The sequence below is a fragment of the Phyllostomus hastatus genome, unplaced genomic scaffold, assembly GCF_019186645.2.
Source record: "Phyllostomus hastatus isolate PE091 unplaced genomic scaffold, TTU_PhHast_1.1 phas_contig_5, whole genome shotgun sequence".
In the NCBI taxonomy this organism is placed as follows: domain Eukaryota; kingdom Metazoa; phylum Chordata; class Mammalia; order Chiroptera; family Phyllostomidae; genus Phyllostomus; species Phyllostomus hastatus.
Genome location: NW_025333897.1, coordinates 3808786 through 3829787, shown reverse-complemented (window position 1 = coordinate 3829787; position 21002 = coordinate 3808786). Strand labels below are relative to the sequence as shown.

The 21002-nt window shown below is 41.3% G+C and overlaps 1 protein-coding gene across 4 annotated transcripts in view; it reads left to right on the top strand.

Moving 5' to 3' along the window:
• The window catches only part of CEP89 (centrosomal protein 89), a 90026-nt gene that overhangs the window by 45448 nt on the left and 23576 nt on the right, over window positions 1–21002 (top strand). For all 4 annotated transcript variants that reach the window (XM_045846722.1, XM_045846721.1, XM_045846723.1 and 1 more), the window contains 4 exons: window positions 4145–4260; window positions 7116–7296; window positions 18363–18530; window positions 19118–19259. In XM_045846722.1, the coding sequence (XP_045702678.1) occupies window positions 4145–4260; window positions 7116–7296; window positions 18363–18530; window positions 19118–19259 (607 nt within the window). The remainder of the gene's footprint in view (window positions 1–4144; window positions 4261–7115; window positions 7297–18362; window positions 18531–19117; window positions 19260–21002) is intronic.

Sequence of the window (21002 nt, the reverse complement as noted above, 5' to 3'; positions counted from 1 at the left end):
AAGCCTGAATTATATTTGCTTTCCCAGTTTTTATTTCCTGAGGTTGTATTTTTCTAGGGTGGTTTTCCTATCCCAAACCTGTTGCATCACATTCTTTCTTAGACCCCAGTGATTGCTTTTAGAACAGTCAGCCCAGGATGAGACCCTGCATAGCCAGCTACCCTTGGCGCCCGCTGCCCTGTCCTGTTTCTTCCGTGCAGGCCCTCCGTTCCCTGGCAGCTGAGAGCTGCCTCACCTCCATCCTGTGGCTGATTCTGCTCCTGCCCCTTGAATACCCCATCTGCACTGCTAGTCATACATTAGTCCCCTCCGCCCCTCAATGGGGCTGGCCAGCAGTTCTTCCTATACACAGAGTTAATTGCTCTCTTGTCTTAGTTTCTGACCTAGCATTAAATACACATGTTCTCATACCTGCTACACACTGGCAGCCTGTGTGTTCCACATTTGTCGCCTTTTTCTCCTTTTTGAGCTCCTTAAGGGCAGGGCTGCATCCTGTTTATCCAGACAGTAGCAGACAGTGCTCGTTCAGTGAATTTGAGAAAGTAAATGCCTTCAAAAATCTAAAGGGAGTATCCAGGCAAGACTAAGAAAGCAGAAACTATTCAGATATACCTTTTTTTGCTTTGTGTAGGTATGGTATGTTTAGTATGTTTTAGGTATGTCAGCATTACTGCAAAAAATTAAATATTTCCATATGTGAGATTCAGAAGTTGGTAGTGAGTCAAAAGCATTCTTGCTGGTAGTCAGTTTTCCCTGATTTTCTGATCACTGGTGTGTCATTTGGGACTGGCCCAGGCAGCTGCTGGATCTTGGTACACTGTGGCTTCTCCTGCTGAACTTGGATATTCTTGTCAGGTTTCCTACTCTCTCCCTTCAAGCCCTCCTTGAGTAGCTCCCTGGAAAGCAGGTCAGGTAGACTGGGCCTCTCGTGCCTCCACGCATCCTTGTGAGAACCTGGCACCTCAGATACTTTCTCTGACCTTGTGTATAGGTGTAAGTCAAACTCGTTTAGTTTCCCTTTTTTAAAAAATTTATGAGTATTTATTTATTTTATATTTTTTCCATTACCATTTAGTCCCCTTATACCTTCCAGCCCCTCTGCAATCACCACACTGTTGTCCATGTTCGTGAGTCTTTTTTTCCTTTTTACTCAGTCCCTCTACCCCTTAACCACCCTCCCCATCGCGGTCTCCCGCTCTCTATGAGTCTGTGTCTATTTTGCTTGTTAGTTCAGTTTGTTCATTAGATTCCACATACGAATAAAATCATATGGTATTTGTCTTTCTCTGGCTTATTTCACTTAGCATAATGTTCTCCAGGTCCATTCATGCTATCAACAAAGGGTAAAATTTTCTTCTTTTTTATGACAGAGTAAAATTCCATTGTGTAAATGTCCCATAGTTGTTTTATCCAGCCATCTACTGATGGACACTTGGGCTGCTTCCATATCTTGGCAATTGTAAATAATGCTGTAGTGAATATAGGGGTGCTTATGTTCTTTTGAATTAGTGTTTCGGGTTTCTTTAGATAAATACCCAGAAGTGGAATCGGTGGGTCATAAGGCAGTTCCATTTTTTATTTTCTTGAGGAAATCCCACACTGCTTTCCACAGTGGCTGCACCAGTCTGCATTCCCACCAACAGTGCAAAAGGGTTCCCCTTTCTCCACATCCTCTCCAGTACTGTTTGTTAATTTATTGATGACAGCCATTCTGACACGTGTGAGGTGATATCTCATTGTGGTTTTAATTTTCATTTCTTTTACTTTTCCTTAAAATAAAAATACATAAATAAATTGAAAAGAAAGACAGATCTTACTTTCAAACCCATAAGCCATGTTCCCAGTCCTGTGTTCACTGCCATAACCCAGTGGTTGTGGGGACTGGAGTTCTGTGTAAATGAAATAAGACTGGCCATTTGATAATTGTTCAAGCTGGGTGTTGTATACATTCGAGTTCATCATTCTGTTCTTTCTGCTTTGGTATATGTTTGAAATTTTACATTTCAAAAGTTAGTGAGGGACTTCTGGCCAAGATGCAGGCATAGGTAGACACACCGTGCCTCCTCCTACAACCACAATAAGGACAACAAAAATTCAGAAACAAAATAACAACTGGTACTGACAGAAAATTGAATTGTATGGAAGTCCAACAACCAAGGAGTCAAAGTAGGCACATTCATCCAGACCAGTGGGAAGGGCGGAGCCAGGTGGCTGGATGGAGAGGGGTCATGGCAAAAAAAAACCAGTGGCTGGCAGATCCTGGGCGGTGGATTATGGAGGGGCACTGCATGCAAGGTGACTGGTGGGCTGGGCAGTCCCACATTCACATGCAGATAAACCAGGTAAACTAGGGAGAGAGACAGACCGCACAACCCAGGGTCCCAGCCTGGGGAAATAAAGCTTTGAATCACTCTTTGAAAACAACTGTGGAGAGACTCCCAGCCTCACAGGAGAGTTCATTGGAGAGACCCACAGGGTCCTAGGAATGTACACAAGCCCACCCACCTGGGAATCAGCACCAGAAGGGCCCAGTTTGCTTGGGGAAAGCGACAGAAGAGACTGAAATCCTACAGAGAGTGGAGCAAGCACCATTGTTCCTTCTCAGACCCAATGCTAACATACAGCCTCACAACCCAGCAACTGGGTTGCCCCGCCCTGGTGAATACCTAAGTCTCCACCCCTCACTAGGTATCAGGTGTGTCAAGAGAGAAAAAAAGTGGCCCAAAAGAACAGATCAAAGCCCTAGAAAAAGTACGACTGAGTGGCAAAAAGGTAGCCAACCTATCAGATGCATAGTTCAAAACACTGGTGATCAGGATGCTCACAGAATTGGTTGAATTTGGTCACAAATTAGATGAACAAATGAAGGTTACACTAAGTGGAATAAAGGAAAATATACAGGGAGCCAATAGTGATGGGAAGGAAACTAGGACTCAAATCAATTGAATGGACCAGAAGGAAGAAAAAAACAACCAAACAGAAAAGAATGAAGAAACAAGAATCCAGAAAAAAATGAGGAGAGGCTTAGGAACCTCCAGGACATCTTTAAATGTTCCAACATCCGAATTATAGGGGTACCAGAAGGGGAAGAGGAAGAGCAACAAGTGGAAAAGTTATTTGAACAAATAATAAAGGAGAACTTCCCCATTCTGGCAAAGGAAATAGACTTCCAGGAAGTCCAGGAAGCTCAGAGAGTCCCAAAGAAGTTGGATCCAAGGAGGAACACACCAAGGCACGTCATAATTACATTACCCAAAATTAAATTGAAGAAGAGAATCTTAGAAGCAGCAAGAGACAAGGAGACAGTAACCTACAAAGGAGTTCCCATCAGACTGTCAGCTGATTTCTCCAAAGAGACCTTACAGGCAAAAAGGGGCTGGAAAGAAGTATTCCAAGTCATGAAAGACAAGGACCTATATCCCAGATTACTCTATCCAGCAAAGCTATCATTTAGAGTGGAAGGACGGATAAAGTGCTTCTCAGATAAGGTCAAGTTAAAGGAGTTTATCATCACCAAGCCCTTATTTTATGAAATGTTAAAGGGACTTATCTAAGAAAAAGAAGATAAAAACTGTGTATAGTAAAAGGACAGCAAACTCTCAATTATTAACAACTGAACTGAAAACAAAAACAAACTAAGCAAACAACTAGAACAGGAACAGAACCACAGAAATGGAGATCACATGGAGGATTATCAACAGTGGAATTGGAGGGGGAGAAAGGGGAAAAGGTACAGAGAATAAGTAGCATAGATGGTAGGTAGAAAATAGGGGGAGGGTAAGAATAGTATGGGAAATGTAGAAGCTAAAGAACTTATAAGTATGACACATGGACATGAACTAAAGGGGGAGAATGTGGGTGGGAGGAGGTGTGGAGGGTAGTGAAGGGGAAAAACTGTAATAGCATAATCAATAAAATATATTTTTAAAAAGTTAGTAACAAGTTCATGATTCAAACTGCATTACTGACCTTTCTCCCAATTTAATGCACATGGTGGTATTAATGTGTTAATAACATAGTTAGCAGTAAAACATGTACAGATATTCATTCCCTCCAACATCAGTTGCTTTCTTTTAGACTCGGAGTGTCTCTGTAATCATCCAGCACCTGAATGTCAATGTTTAATTCTCTAAATCAATTGTAGGCATCAGTTTCAGACTCAGGCGGAATTGGTTTTAGAAGAAAACAGGCTGTTGATAGAGCAGTTGGAGATTCAGCAAATAAAAGCCCAGCACACCCACCAGGAGCATCTCCAGGAAGGTGAGCTGTCTTTCCAGTGGGTAATGGCAATGCTGTGGAGTTGTCATTATGTCATTTTAGACTTGTACCCACTTTCTAGTAGGATCCCCCCTTCAGATTGAAAATAGAGAAAATCGTGTTTTTAGGAATATATTTTTCTTTACTGAAATGAAGCAGTCTGTGTTATAACATATCCAGGCACTATGCATAAGGAATTGATTGCTTTCTCTTAGACTCCACAGTGTTGCTTTAATTATTCTATGTATTTTGTAAATCACTTGCAGATGACAGCTTTAGACTCAGCAAAACTGGTTTTAAGGGAAATAGCACCACATAAAGAGGAAAAATTATGTGATGTGAAGATTTGAAACAACACAATGATCTGTACTTGAATATTTGTTAAATGAATAAATAAGTGGAACCATTTGGTTTCTAAACAGCTTCTCTGTGCTCTTGCCCTTTCTTCAGAGCTGTGGGTGCTGTCGGAGGTAAACCTCTGTCAGACACTTTCGTGATCGCCCCTCTCCTTTTGTGTTGCTCCCTGTCCCTACGAGCCTCACAGTATATAAGAGTGGACTTGGAAGTGGATCCAGGTTAAGAGTCATTTCTTCCACTTTCATTCAAACCAACATTTATGAACAAAAAGATAATGGTATTTTTTCCTTTTGCTGTACTGATTTTTTTTTTCCGGTGAAAAATAGTGTAGGATAGGAGGCTGGAATACAAGCTGTCTTGCACGAGCTGATGTAACCCCCCACTTGGTTCTCCTTTCTGTTCCTGATTATTGAACCTCTCCCCCTTCCACACTGAGGAAGAGTTAACTACTAGCCTCTGCTGTTGCTGAAACTACTAGGCTAGCACTTCACTTGTTTCTGATAGCCAGGTCAGGTTTAAAAGTGAGAGCACCTCTCAAAGAGTCCAGAGGAACAGGAGTTTCCTCCACAGGACTTCTCCACTCCCCAGTCTTTGCGAGGCACAAAGGCATGTGCTCTTACTCCACCGTTATTTGTGGGGGAGGGGAGAGAGTGTTGCTGCGCCTCCTATCTTTGCTTTCAAGGTCAGAGATAACTGGGAAAATTAATTTTATATTTACTGAGGTTACTTTTCTCAAACACAGCAGATCTGAAGAGGTGAGATGAGTCTTCTGGTCACGTGGAGCAGAGCCAGCCTTTTGGCCTCTCTGACTCAGTCAACAGCCTCCGTTAGTTTTCTGTTTCCCAGAAATAGCTGTTCACTTTGACCAACTAAATGGGTTTTTTTAATCCTCACCCAAGGACATGCTTATTGATTTTAGAGAGAGGGGAAGGGAGGCAGAGAGAGAAAGAGAAACATCTATGTAAGAGATAAACATCGATTGGCTGCCTCTCCTACACTCCTGACCCAGAACCGAACCCACAACCCAGGCATGTGCCCCAACCAGAAGTCAAGCCCATGACCTTTTGGTTCACAGGATGACACTCAAACCAACAACTGAGCCACAGTGGCCAGGGTGATCAACTAAATGTTTTTATGGAGTAGAAGTGTTTACAGTTTTACACTATAGTGCTTCTATGTACTACCTTCAACAGATGCCCAGGAACTATCTTACTATGTACTGTTATGTCACAGAGGATGAAGTATTTATGATTTACTTTAGATACAGGACATAAAACATAAAAATTTAATGAGGAAAGGGAAGAAAAAGAATCAATTTGAATCTTAGTTTGTGTTACTGAACAATTTGTCCACTCAGCGCTAGCAGAGCCAAACACTAAACACTGAGAATCGCAGTAGAGAAAGAATGTCTATTTTATTATGAATGGCACCATCTAGGAAAAATGGGAAGCTAATGCTCAAAAGCCTGAACTAGATGGTTTACAGACAAGGGCTTCTATAGAGCAAAATCAGCCATCATGAGTAAGAGATTTGGGGTCATTGGTCAAGAGTGAGGTAAGGCTAGTAAATCATAATTTTAGGTCTTAAAGTCAGCATTGGGGTCCCTCAGTCTGGTTTCATGGGGACATAGCCAGGGGTCATTGCGCTTTGGAACTCAGGAGCTGAAACTTAGGCCATGATGGTGTCTTCAGCTTAATGGAAACCCGTGTGTTGTGACCCTTAGTCAAGGCTGGGCCATTGTTTCTGGTTGTCTCAGGGGGTTAATGACTAGTAAGGGAAAGGGCTAAGGCTTAACTGGGCATGCTGTGGAGAAACTGAATGGAGTGCTGGGGTTCCATATTAGATCGAAATCATTCATTAAATTAGGATCCTTTGCTGCACTTGGCCATATGTGACATCCTTGAAAACTTGCAGTTTTAGGGACAACGTCATGATGTATGCTTACATACCTACAGACGACTTAAGTCTTTACAAAGTTTCTTGAAGACTAGAATCATGTCTTACTAAATATTGTATATTTAATGATTATATCAAGATATTGAACCTCAGTAAGAAAGTTTGTATTTAGTGAATGCTTAATATAAGAACAATAATTTTTAAGAACAAGGCCTTTGGTAGTAATTTGTAAATCTCTGAAAGATTTTTAAAAGATCATTTTTTATAAATTGACTCTCGTTAGTATTAACCTAGTAATCAATAATCATGTATTGCCCTGACTGGTGTGGCTCAGTTGGTTGGGTGTCGTCCCGTGAAGTAAAAGGTCGCAGGTTGAATTCCCAGTCAGGGCACATGCCTGGGTCTCATGTGGGGTTCGGTCCCTGGCCTGGGTGTGTTTGAGAGACAACCGCTTAGTGTTTCTCACGTTGATGTTTCTCTCTCCCTGTTTTTCTCCCTCCCATCCCCATCTCCATAAGTAAATAAATCAATGAATGAATAAATAATCATGTATTATTAATCAAGTTTTTTGTACCAAGTCTTCATTCATCTCTTTTGTTTTTCAGTTTCTAAACTGACTAAACAACTAATGCTTCTGGAGAGTAAAACACAGAGCCAAGAAAAGGAGCTAATTAAAAGCAAGGAGCAGTTGGAAATTTTATGCACTGAATGCCAAGAACTGAAAACACAGTTGGATGGCAAAATAGCAATGAAAGTTCATGCTTCGATTGTAGGTGAATTAGAAAGGTAAGGTTTAATGTCTTTTCAAGTGTTAATGCATCACAATGTATGTTGTTACAGACAGAGTGGAAAGAGATTGCTCTGCTTTTTTTTTTCCTTTTAATTTTTTGTTCTGTCTTTTTCTGAGACTCTTGGCTACAGGAGCACAGGTGTTGCAGTCTGTGAATGGTAAATACTTTATTAAAGTAGAATATGGCTGTCCCTGAGGGCTACAGTCTGCACTTTTTATGTGTGTGTGTGTGTGTATGATTGTTTTCTCTACTGTGCCAGCCCATACTGATTTTAGAACCAGAGATAATTTAAAGGAGTAGAACTGGAAGCCTAGATGTCCAGTAATAAAGAACTGGTGAAATGAAGGGATACAACCATAAAATGGAATAGAACACTCATTAAATAAGTAATGTCACAAAAGATTATTTTTCACATGGAAAAATAGCCTATAGTGCTAAATATTTTTTATTTGATATTATACATAAACTATACAAAAATGCCTTTCAATAAGTAAAAGACACATTTTATACAGGGGATTTTTAAAAAATATTTTATTTATTTTTAGACATGGGGAAAGGGAGGGAGAAAGAGAGGGACAGAAACATCAATGTGTGGTTGCTTCTCGCACGCCCCCTGCTGGTGACGTGGCCTGCAACCCAGGCCTGTGCCCTGACTGGGAATCGAACCAGCAACCCTTTGGTTCACCAGCTGGCGCTCAATCCACTGAGCCACACCAGTCAGGGCATAGATACAGGGGATTTTTTTTAAAGTATATTTTATTGATTATGCCATTCCAGTTCCATTTTTTTCTGCACTTTATCCCCCTCTGCCCTGCACCCCACCTTCCCTTCAGCATTCCCCTCCCTTAGTTCATGTCCATGGGTCATACATATAAGTTCCTTGGCTTCTACATTTCCTATACTATTCTTAATCTTCCCCTGTCTATTTTGTACCTACCATTTATGCTGCTTATTCCCTGTACCTTTTCCCCAATCTCCCTGCTCCCCCTCCCCACTGATAACCCTCCATGTGATCTCTATTTCTGTGATTCTGTTCCTGTTCTAGTTGTTTGCTTAGTTTTCGGGGTTTTTTTTTAGGTTCAGTTGTTGATAGTTGTGAGTTTGTTGTCATTTTACTATTTATAGTTTTTGATCTTCTTTTTCTTAGATAAGTCCCTTTAACATTTCATATAATAAGGGGTTGGTGATGATGAACTCCTTTAACTTGACCTTATCTGAGAAGCACTTTGTCTGCCCTTTTCATTCTAAACGAAAGCTTTGCTGAATAGAGTAATTTCGGATGTAGGTCCTTGCCTTTCATGACTTTGAATACTTCTTTGTCATCCCTTGTTCTATTTTTAAAGCTTTGATCTGTTCTTTCTTTTGGGCCTTATTTTTTTGTCTCAGCGCACCTGTTACTTTGTAAGGGATGGAGCCTTAGGTATTCGCCAGGGTGGGGCAACCCACATCACTGCGTTTTGGTGCTGTGGGGGAGGGGTCTGAGAGGGAACAGTTTGGCTTGCCGGACTCTGAGAGGGCTTTCAGTCACTTCCTCCACTACTTACAACCAAATTGGGCCCTTCTGTTACTGATTCCCAGGTGGGAGAGTTTGTGTAAGTTCTAGGACCGTGTGGGTCTCTCCAACAAACTCTCATGTGAGTCTGGGAGCTTTTCCTGCTGATGCAACCCCCACAGGTTTTTACAGCCAGAGGTTTTGAGGCTTTATTTCCCCACATTGGAACCCTGGGTTGCACAGTCTGTCTCACTCTCCTATTATTCCTCCGGGTTTATCTGTGCACAAATGTGGGACCGCTTGGTCTGCCAGCCACTGCCTCGCCCACCTGGTCCTCCAGTCCCTGCCTTGCTGTGCATCCTCTCCATCCCAACTGCCTGTCTCTACTCCTCCTACCAGTCTGAATGAATGTTTCTTCTTTTAACTCCTTGGTTGTCAGACTTCCATATGGCTTGATTTTCTGGCAGTTCTGATTACTTTTTGTTTTTAAATTTGTTGTTGTCCTTTTGGTTGTTCAAGGAAGCAAGGTATATCTACCTATGCCTCCATCTTGGCTGGAAGTCTGTATTATTTTTTTAAAGTCTATTTTGTTTATTTCTGTTCTGATCTTTATTTTTTTCTTCCTTCCTCTCATTTTGGTCTTTGTTGTTCTTTTTCAAGTTTCTTTCAGTGTAAAGTTAGATTGTTTATTTGAGCTTTTTCTTGTTTCTTGAGATAGGCCTGTAATGCTGTTTTTGCTTCTTAGGATTGCTTTCCCTGTGTCCCACAGATTTTGGATTGTTGTGTTCTTATCTTTATTTGTTCAATGTATCTTTTGATTTCTTCCTTAATCTCACTGTTTTTTTAAAATTATATTATATTGATTATGCTATTACAGTTGTCCCAATTTTTCTCCCTTTGCCACCCTCCACCAAGCACTCCCACCCACTCAGGCAGCCCCCATACCATTTTTCATGTCTGTGGATCATACATGTAAGTTCTTTGGCTTCTCCATTTCCTACACTGTGCTTTACATCCCCACGGCTATTCAGTAACTACCTATTTGTGCTTCTTAATCCCCTCACCTCTTCACCCATCTACCCACACATCCCCTCTCATCTGGCAACCATCAAAACACTCTCCATATCCATGATTCCCTGTTATTCTTGTTTGCTTAGTTTGTTTTTTAGATACAATTGTTGATAGATATATATTTATTGACATTTTATTATTCATAATTTTGATCTTTTTCTTAAATAAGTCTTTAACATTTCATATAATAATGGTTTTGTGATGATGAACTCCTTTAGCTTTTTCTTGTCTGGGAAGTTCTTTGTTTGCCCTTTAATAGCTTGGCTGGATGGAGCAGTCTTGGCTGTAGGTCCCTGCTCTTCATGACTTTGAATATATCTTGCTAGTCCTTTCTAGTCTGCAAAGTTTCTTTTGAGAAGTTGGCTGACGGTCTTATGGGAACCCCCCTGTAGATAACTGCTTTTCTTTTGCTTTTAAGATTACCTTTACCTTTAACCATTAACATTTTAATTATAGTGTGTCTTGGAGTAGGCCTGTTTGCATCCATCTTGTTTGAAACTCTGTATGCGTCCTGGACTTGCATGACTGTTTTCTTCACCAAATTAGGGAAGTTTTCTATCTTGTTTTTTCAAATAGATTTCAAATTTCTTGCTCTTTCTTTTCTTATTCTGGCACCCCCATGATGCAAATGTTGGAACACTTGAAGATGTCTCATAGACTGCTTACCCTATCCTCATTTTTTTGGAATCTTTTTTCTTCTTGCTCTGATTATTTGTTTTATGCTTATTTATGTTCCAAATCTTTGATTTGATTTCAGTTTCATTCACTCTACTGTTGTTTTTCTGTAAACTGTTCTTTATTTCAACTAGTAAAATCCTTCTTTTCCATCTGGATCTTTTCTTGTATTATTGAGGTCCTCACTAAGTTTTTTCAGCATCCTTATAACCAGTGCTTTGAAATCTTTGACAGATTGCTTGTATCTCTGTTTTGCTTAGTTCTTTTTCTGGAGTTTTGATCTGTTCTTTCATTTGGACCATGTTGCTTTGTCTCTTCATTTTAGCAGCCTCCCTGTGTTTGTTTCTCTGTGTTAAGTAGAGCTGCTATAACTCCTGTCTTGGTAGCATGGCCTAATGTAGTAATATCCTATAGAGTTCAGTGGCACAGCCTCTCTTATCACCCAAGCTGAGTACACAGTGCGTGCCCTCCATGTGGGCCGAGTACATCTTCCTCTTGTAGTTGAGAGTTGGTGATGTTGGCAGATCATTGGGTGGGATTTACCCAGGCCAGTCAGCTGCAAGGACTGGCTGTGACCAGTGATCACCAAACTCTGCCCTCTCTGGAGGATCAGCTGTGCAGACCACAGGCTGATGTGGTCTGTAGTTGTCCACTGGGTACACAGGCTCTGGGGTTTCCCAGGTGGTGCAGGTCAAGTCATCCCCCACCTGTGTTCTGCCCGGGGCCACCTTGCATGAGCTGTAAAGTAATCTGAGATGGCTATTACTTGTGCTGGGCCTCGAGATTTCCAGGCAAAGCCAAGCTGTGAATCTAGGCTGGCTGCTGTGATTTTCTGGCCTAGAGCCATATATCAAGAAGTATGGGGGCTTGGGGCTCACTGAGGCTGTTTGGGGCTTGTTTGAGAGGATTTAGGAAGTTGGAAAGCATGAGCCAAAACCAGTCATTCATATGGAAAACTCACTATTAACAGCTTGAATAGGCCTGTAAGTTTGGTAGGACAGAGTCACAGGTGATGTCAATGCAGGGCAAATAGTGTTAGCCATGTGGATGGAGTTTTAGATATTGCACCCGCCTCCCTGCTCTGTGGTTCTGTGTGGAGGTGGGTTCAGAAAAGGGACAGTGGCCTCTGCCCACCTTTATGTCTGGGAGAAAGCCGTCCCCCAGCTCTTGCCTTGACACCAGACACTGCAATTCTTCCCTGTATGCCACTGGTGCCTTTCAAGCTGCCATCCTGGTGCTAGAGCTCAGAGGGAGTGATTCTCAGGAAGTCTGTGTGTGGGTTCTTAAAGAGGAATGCTTGGGACTCCATAAATTTCTTCCACCAACTTAATCCCTACTGGTTTTTGCAGCCAGAAGCTATGGGGACTTATATTTCTGGCACTGGAACCCTGGGCTAGGGTGCCTGGTGTGGGGCTGGGACTCCTCGCTCCTGATATATACCTCCCAATTTTTATCCACTACAAGTGGACATGGGACAAGCTCCTTCCACATCTGTGCCCTTCCTACTATCTAGATGGATGTGGTTTCCATTCAACTCAGTTTCTCATGGTTCTGTGTGATGGTGGTTCTATATTTTGATTGTAATTCTGATGTGGTGTGCTAGGAGGTGAGCTGTATTTACCTATCCTGCCATCTTGACTAGAAGTCAGGTCTTGTTTTCTTATCCATTCAAATACCATATGTCTTTTGATTGGAACATTTAAGCTGTTCACCTTTAAAGTGATTATTGATAGATATGTATTTATTGTCATTTTTTAAAAACTTTACCTGTTTTTCTTTCATTTTCTTCTTAAAGCAAGCCCTTTAACATTTGTTGCAGTATTTGTTTGGTGTTCACAGAGTCTTTCACCCTTTTTTTTTGTCCTGGGAAGCTCGTTATTTCACCTTCAATTTTTAAAATGTATTGTTTTATTACAGTTGTCCCAATTTTCCCCATTGCTCTCCCCTGCCCTGCCCAGCATCCCCCTCCTTTAGTTTTAAATGATAGCTTTTTGGGGTAAAGTTGCCTTGTTTATGGGTCCTTGCTTTTCGTCACCTTGAATATTTCCTGTCAGTCCCTTCTGTCCTGAAATGTTTCTGTTCTGAAATCAGATGATAGTCTAATGGGAGCTCTTTGTAGGTAAGTAAATGCTTTTCTTTAGAGCACAGGTAGAAAACACAAGGCCCGCAGGCCGAATCTGGCCCCCCACCTTGTTTTATCCAGCCTGGCACCTTGTTTCTACCTGGCGGCAGCACTGAGCTCCTTGCCCCTAGTGAAGGAATAGTTACATTTATAAAGTCCTGAAATTATATTCAGCCTTTTGAAGGCAACTGTGAGGCCGATGTGGCCCCTGGCGAAAATGAGTTCGACACCGCTGCTCTAGAGGATTTTAAAATTCTCTCCTCATCTTTAACCTTTGCCATTTTAATTACAGTGTGTCTTGGAGTGGAGCTCTCTGTGTACATCTTGTTTGGGACTCTCTGTACTTCCTGGACTTGTGTGTCTTTTCCTTCACCAGGTTAGGGAAGTTTCAAGTCATTATTTTCAAATAGATTCTTGATCCCTTGCTCACTCTTTTCTCCTAACAGTTTTCCCTTGATGTGGATGTTGTTCTGCTTCATGTTGTCCCACAAGTTTCTTAAACTCTCCTCATTTTTAAAAATCTTTTTCTTTTTGTTGCCCTGTTTGGGCATTTTTTTTTTCTACTTTGTCTTCGAAATCACTGGTTCTATCCTCTGCATCATCCAATTTACTGTTTATTCCTTCCAGGGTATTATTTATTTCAGAAATTGCATTCTTTATTTCTGACTGGTCCTTTTTTATGATTTCCATGTCTTTTTTCATACTGTTGAACTAATAATCATTACTCTAAACTCCATATCTGATTAATTGCTTGCCTCCATTTCATCTAGTTCTTCTTCTTGAGAATTCTCTTGTTCTTTCATCTGGGGCCTGTTTCTTTGTCTTCCCATTTTGGCTGCCTCTGTGTTTGTTTCTGTGTATTAGGTACATCTGCAAGGACTCTCATGCAGACCTATGTCAGACACTCCCTGTGACTGGCCCTGTGCAACCTGTTTAGAGTTATTGGCAATCTACAGCTTATGGCTCCCTTGCTGGCCTGGGTATGTGCTGAAATGACCAAGCTGTGCACCATAGCTGGTTTTACAGCACTGGGCCTGTGGGAGGGTCAGCTAAAGTCTCACAGCTCCCAGAGATCCAGCTGTTTGCAGGCTTTCTGATAGTCTTAATCAATGACTTAGCCTCTAGCAGTACTGTTCATCAGCCCTGTTTAATCTCCACAGGGAGGGGCAGAGTAATTCATGCAGGTGGGGGCTATTGATTACCCCCAAGCTGATGCTCTAGGGAGGGGAGTGCAGTGCCTAAGAAAGATGACGTCTGCAGTATGGGGAATGAATAAGAATAGGAATCCTAGTGCCTGGCCCTTCAGCTCTCTTTCCTCAGCCACCAACCCCAGATGCTTTTTGCAAGGCTGTAGTCTGCTCTGCCCTCCCTCTGCCAGCTCCCAGGGTAAGTGGCTGCAAATGAAATTTTGTGTGTTGGCCCTTTAAGAAGCTCTCTGTATCTGTAGTTGTCTCTGCCTGGTGAACATAAACCACACTGCTTTTCACTGCTGGTAGTTATCCTTCTCTAGTTCTGGTGCTCTAGGCTGGGGAGCCCAGCTTGGGGTTTAGAACCCATACTTCTCAGGGGTGACCCACCCAGCCACTGAAATATCCCTCTGCAACTTCAGCTGCCACCAGTGGGAGCCCAGCCAGCCCTCTTGTGCCTCCGTACTTCCTACCAGCTTCACTGCAGTGATGTGGTTTCTTCCACGGGTCCTTGGTTGTACGGCTTCTGTCCAGCTTGTGTTCAGTTGGTTATTCAGGATGATTGTTCTCTAATTTAGTTGTAATTCCAGTTTGGTCCCGGGAGGAGGTGAGTGTAGCTTCCACCTACTCTGGCACCATCTTGGGTCTCCCTCAACTGGTTAATTTCTAGTGCTGTGTCCTCAAATTCACTAATTTTATTCTGTGGTGTCTAAGCTGTTTTTATTCTCATCCAATGTATTATTTACTTCTCTAGAATATCCACTTGAGTCTTTTTGAAATTTTCTATTTCTCTTATCATGCTGTTTTTGTCTGTTGTCTTGAACATATGGAACATACTTACAATAGCTGTTTAAGAACCTTTGCTAGTGCCATCATCTCCCTCACTTCTGGATCTGTTCTGTTGATATTTTTCCTCTTGATTATAGATCATATTTTATTGCTTATTTGCATGCTTGATTGGATGTTGGATATTACAAATTTTGTGTTCTTGGGTGCTAGATATATAGCATTGTTTTAAATAGTATTAGATTTTGTTCTGGAGCACACTCAAATTACTGGAGAATAGTTGGAATCTTTCGAAGCTTGCTTTAGTTAGGAGAGGCCCAAAGCAGCCTTTAGTAAGGCTAGTTAGCCCCACGACAAAGCAATAGTAGCCTCTGAACGCTCCCTCTAATGTCTCTTATAAGGTCTTTCCACTCTGGATTGGCTCATGTACTCTTTGCAGTTCTCTGTGAATTCAGGAATTGTTCTGCCTGTTTGTTTTTTAGATTCTTTCCTAAGCCCTTGGGAAGTTTCATCAGAGGTATGTACAGATCTGTACTGAGCCAAAGACTTGTGGGGGCCTTCCTACAAGATCTCCAGAGCTCTTTCTCTCTCTTTGAAACTCCCTCCTTTCTGCTGTGCAGTTCTAGCTGTCTTGCCCTTCCTCATCTCCAATCTCTGACTCCCTCAGCTCAGCAAGTCTACTGGATTCTGGTTGGGTTTTCCCTCCCTGTGGACTGGCGGTAATCTGGAGCAACTACAGTACTCACATTGCTGTTTCCTTTTCCAGGAGTCACAGTTCTCCTTTGCCTGTTGTCCAAAATCTGAAAGCTCTTGTTTCTTCTGTTGTGCCTGATTTCTAGGTAAAGAGTAAATCTGTGACTCTCTCTTGGCCAGAAGCCAGAAGCAGAAGTGTTTGTATTTTCAACATTCTTCTTTAATTTTTTATCATTAATTCAGTTCAACAATTTATCCAATGAAATAATAATTAAATTAGTTTTTCATGAAAGAAATGAATTCTGTGTTTTACGTTTTTTAGTTACAATGGACAAACTAACCTTAAAGTCATACATTGTTATGTAATCCTGCTGCACGTGACAAATATGCAGCTCCTACCACATGCCGCCCTCTGCAAGTTCGGCAACATGCAAGCCACTGTTCAGACACGTCCACTCATCTCACACTGCACGATGTCATGGCAATGCTGAATTGCCAATAAAAGTTTTGAAGCCATTCTGTATGTTTCTGTATTTATACTGTGAATAAGTACGAGACAGCTAGAGACTAACCTATATCTGAGGACCACATTTTGAACAGCAGTGCCCTAGAGACTCCTGTGAGAGTGTACAGGGTGACTGTCAGCAGGAAGATGGTACAGAGAGTTGGTATATTGATACCATTACATATTTTACAGCCACACACATCAAGAATGAGTGAGTTGGGGGCATAATGACAGAGTACATATAGTCCCTTAGTATACTGATCATACATCTTGGTTCCCTTTATACATATGGTTCTGATACTGCCAAACTATACTACACCACAGTGATGCACAGTTAGGTGCTGACATTGTAAAGAAGATTAGGGAGGAGTTCTGTGATGGCGGCAGGACACACGGGAGTATCTGGGGTGCTGGAAATGTTCTACGTCTTGACCTGTGTGGTAATTACATGGATGTTCATTTTATAATTATTTGTTAAGATATGCATGTATCTTTAATATGCTTTATATATATAAAGAATATTATATATATAATGATTATGTATATATATAATTATATTTCACGATTTTAAAAAGTCATGGTTTCTAACCAGAAGAACTGAAATCCAAAATGGCTGGTGTGGCCCAAATGGTTGGTGAATCCTCCTTCAATTCCCAGTCAGGGCACATACCTAGATTGCAGGTTCGATTCCCAGTTCAGGCACAGGCACATGACTCCTCATCTGAATGCATAAGATCCTGGGTCTGGGCACTGTTCCTGGAACAGGCCTGTATGGGAGGCAACCAATCGATGCTCCTCTCTCTCCCTTCCTCTCTCCCTTCTCTCTCTCTAAAAGCAATGACAAGTATGTCCTTGGATAAGGCTTACAAAAAAGAAAGAATAGTCAGTAGAAGTGTCCTCTGGGGAGTGAGAATCTAGTGGTCAGTGGACAACACTAGAAATTTTGTTAAAGTTTCTTTCAAAGCAATTATTTTCCCCACCAAATGGTAACTGTTAACTTTCTTCTTTTTTATGAATTATTTCCACCTCTGTTGGTTTGTTTTGCTTAAGAAACAAATTGTTAGAAATGTAGCTGAAGCACCTTTTAACTACTATTCTCAGTCTCACCCCCACTTTCCAAAAGCAACAACTATCATAAATTTGGAACCATATTTCCAATCTATTTTTTTAATTTTACATGTTTTCATGAATAACATGGAATTTTTGGTGTGTTTTAAGTTTACATAAATGAATTCATGCTTTTAATATCTTGACTTTTTGCACTCAATTTTTAAAGCAACTTTCCCTGTTGAAATAGATATAGAATTTATCCTTTTTAACTGCTACATGGTGGTATTTGATCCTATGAAATACTGCATTTTACGTAGCTTATCAGTGGATGTTTAAACTGTTACTGTGTTTGCCCCTTTAAGCACTGTCACAGTAAACTTTCTCAGACGTGTCATCAGAGTTTCCCCAAACATGCACCTAGAGGTGGGACTGTTGGCCAGAGAGTGAATGCGTTTTCTAGACGCTGCTCTTTGAAGGGGCTGCGCACACCTGCCAGTGCCTCCCAGGCCTTTTGTGGTGTCTCTGGTTGCTTTTCATTCAGCCTTTTTTACTGGTTGATTTGGTTTCAGGAAAGTGTATTACTTTGGCAAAAAATACTTTTAAAATAGAATTTTAAAATCAAAACAAAAGACAGAAGAAAATGATAAATTTAAAGGTCAGTTTAATTCAAACCTCAACTTTTTGGTTTTTGTCCAGGTATGTCCTCTGCTCTTTGACTGACGAAAACTTATAAACTAGAAAGCAATGGAAACCATCTGCAAAACCCCTGACTTGGTTGTTCAGGGAGCCCACCCAGGCTGAAGTCACTGAGCTTGTGTGGCAAGTGAGGCAGCCCCCGAACACGTGCAGCCAGAGGCTTGTTCTCCAGCCAGCCCACCTTGTGTGCGGGGAGCCCCCATGTCTCAGAGTGTTGGCAGCCTCTGTGCACGTGGCTGTTCCTGGTTATTCTCTTCTTTCCTGGTTGTTACAGGAAAATTGACCGGAACAGCCAGTGAAGAAGTAACTCCTTTCTTGAGCATCATTTTGCCAGAATTATGTATTGAAATTGTATGCTCTTCTTGTTCTTTTTTTATTATAAAAACATGAAATTACTTTATTATATAAAATTTATTATAGAATAGAATTTGAGGGGGGCAATGAAATAATTATGTAAAAAATTGAGCTATCTTAAATTCTTTCTGGAAGGAATAGGGCATAAATAAGTATATGTACACAGACGTAAGCAAAAACTGTGGGCAGAAAAAGAGGTTAAATCACTACTATCAAAGAAGTGTGTGCCAGCCATGCCCTTTTTCCTGTCCTCTAGGAGCTCCATCCCCGGTCCTCCAAGGGCTGGGATGGGGAGATGTTGGGCAGAGGCCTTCCCCAAAATACCTGCTAGGGCTGGAGGGCTGGGCTGTTTATCACTTGCCTGGCAAGTGGCTGCCTCAGTGCAGCCTCCATGTACTGCATATGAGCCTGTGACGTTTTTGTCTATCAGCCAGTTGCAGAGGGAAGATGACAGAGAAAATGCCGAAATGGAAGAGTTGATGGAAAAGTTGGTGGTCCTGCAAGTGCAGAAAAAGAGCCTGCTCTTAGAGAAGGACAGTCTGATGGCTAGAGTCAAAGTGCTGGAAGCTGAACTCGCACGGGCACGGAAAATAAATAGGTTTTTATATATATTTTTTCCTTAAGCTTTTTTTAATAGTTAAAAAAAAGAATTGGAAAATACTCTTTATCTTTTCTTTTTCTAATATTGGCTATAAAATAGAAAAAAATAATTGACATTATTGGATATCAAGATACAGTACAGTAGAAGCTGAAGACCAACATTAACATTTTTCTAGTCAATAGCTCACATATTGTTGATACTTAAAATGATGACTCTAAGACTCCGAAACTTCTAGGTGTTCTTTTCTAACCATTTCCTGAAAGTCTACTTTGGGATTGCTGGATTCCTTTTCAAAAGTATCTTCCAGAACCTCAGCCAAAAGTTTAATAGAATAATATGTAGTTAGCCTACTAATTGTGTTAAAGCATTTGTGATTTCTATTGGCCTGACTTTGTGTCAATAATTATGCTTGGCTTAAAATTCAATTCAGTTGCCACTTCTCACCTTGACACTGACAGGTTTAGATGGCTGAAGAACAACACGTAAGTGCTAGTGTGCTTGCTGCTTTCATGACACAGATGTCCGTGGTGCCCTGGCCATCCAGGCTAATGTTTTTTATCTCACCATTTGGTGGAACTCTTTAGGAGATCTCAAAAAAAAATTGACGTCCTCACAAAGCAGGTGGAGAAGGCCATGGAGAATGAAATGTCCGCTCACCAGTACCTGGCAAATGTTGTTGGCCTGGCAGAGAACGTGACTCAGGAGCGTGACAATCTTGTGTATTTGGTAAGTTTCCTCAGTTGCTTCAACTGCACTACAAGTTGACATCACACATAACTTAGGGGGTTCTTTGTTTTGGGGGGTTTTTTTACAAAATCATTCATAAACTTCATCTTTTTAAATTTCAACAGCAAATTTTCATATTTTCCAAAATTTTATCTTTCAACTATGGAGGGAAAAAACATTTTTAAAAAGTTGAATAAGCCAAACCTTGAAATAATGGCATATGATATTTTAGAAGGTAGGCTAATGGAATCATCCCATTTAACTTACGTAGGAACTGTAGTCATCAGGTGTGTATCACATGTATAGTGGAACCTTGGTTCTCAAACTTAATTTGTTCCGGAAAACTGTTCCAGAAGTGATTTGTTCGAAAACCAAATCTCCTTTATTTGTCAGCTGAGAGACACGTGACTGATCATGCAGGCCTCAGCATAAAAGAGTGGTCAGGTTGAGAATCAAGAACCTACATTTTATGGGACAGCCGAGGCATTTTTCTGTGAACAGCTTGGTCAGGAACTGAGTTGTTGGAGAACAAAGACATTTGGGAATTGAGGTTTGACTGCATAGACGCATTTTCTCTCTGTAAAGCTGAGTTAATATATTCCCTGTGTGAAGATGAAACAAGGATCAGCGGTTACATAGAGTTCATCCTGAGGACATAGTTCAAAGGGCAGTGGTATTCATGCCAGGTTGTGTCCAACGCACCAGTCCCCAGGAAGGGTGGCGAGGGAATTACCGGTGGTCCCAGCTGATGGAGCTCTGTTCCACCAGCAGGAGTGATGCCATAGACCTGATCCTTGGCATCTCCACATTAATTTTAGCAAATGTCTGCGACAGATTGTGCAGTGAGAGAATACAGATGCTATGCCGAGCCATATGCTTTGAGAGAAGTCTGGTAGGATTTACCACAAAAATGCTACAGCGAGCTGGATATTCAAGTGGATGGATTACAAGAGATTTTTCTTTTAATCATGGTAAAATTAAGAAAAAATTTTAAAGGTTTTATTTATTTATTTTTAGAGGAGATGGGAGGGAGAAAAAGAGGGAGAGAAACATCAATGTGAGAGAGAACATCGATCAGTTGCCTTTTGTCCATGCCCTGACCAGAGACTGAACCACAGCCCAGGCATGTGCCCTGACCAGGAATTGAACTGGTGACCTTTTGCTTTGGGGGACAATACCCAACCAACTGAGCCACACTGGTCAAGGCAAGAAATTTAAAAATCATTTAATTCATCTGCCTTTTATGATTTTTCTACATTGAATACATATTGCTTATCTGCTTTTAAACATGTTTTTTTAAGCAATGTTGGTAGTGTAGGGTCAAAAGTTTAATAGATATCATTACAAAAGACACCTGAGGACTTTCTTAGAGAGTCAGACAATGGCAAACTTGGTAGTAACTTGGCCCTTCTCCAGGTGAATGAGGTATGGAGAGTCTGTCAGGAGTTGTCACAGGCTTATTCCCCTTTGCTACAAGGGTCTTAAGTTCCTACATAGGAAAATGAGCACAGGCCCTAACTGGTGTGGCTCAGTGAGCACTGGCCTGCAAACCAAAGGGTCTCTGGTTCATTTCCCAGTCAAGGCACATGCCTGGGTTGCAGGCTAGGTCCCCAATAGGGGGAATGCAAGAGGCAACCACACATTGATGTTTCTCTTTTTCCTTCCCTTCCCCTCTATCTAATAAAAAATAAATAAATAAATAAAATTTTTTAAAGGAAAATGCACATAGATTTTAGCCATTGT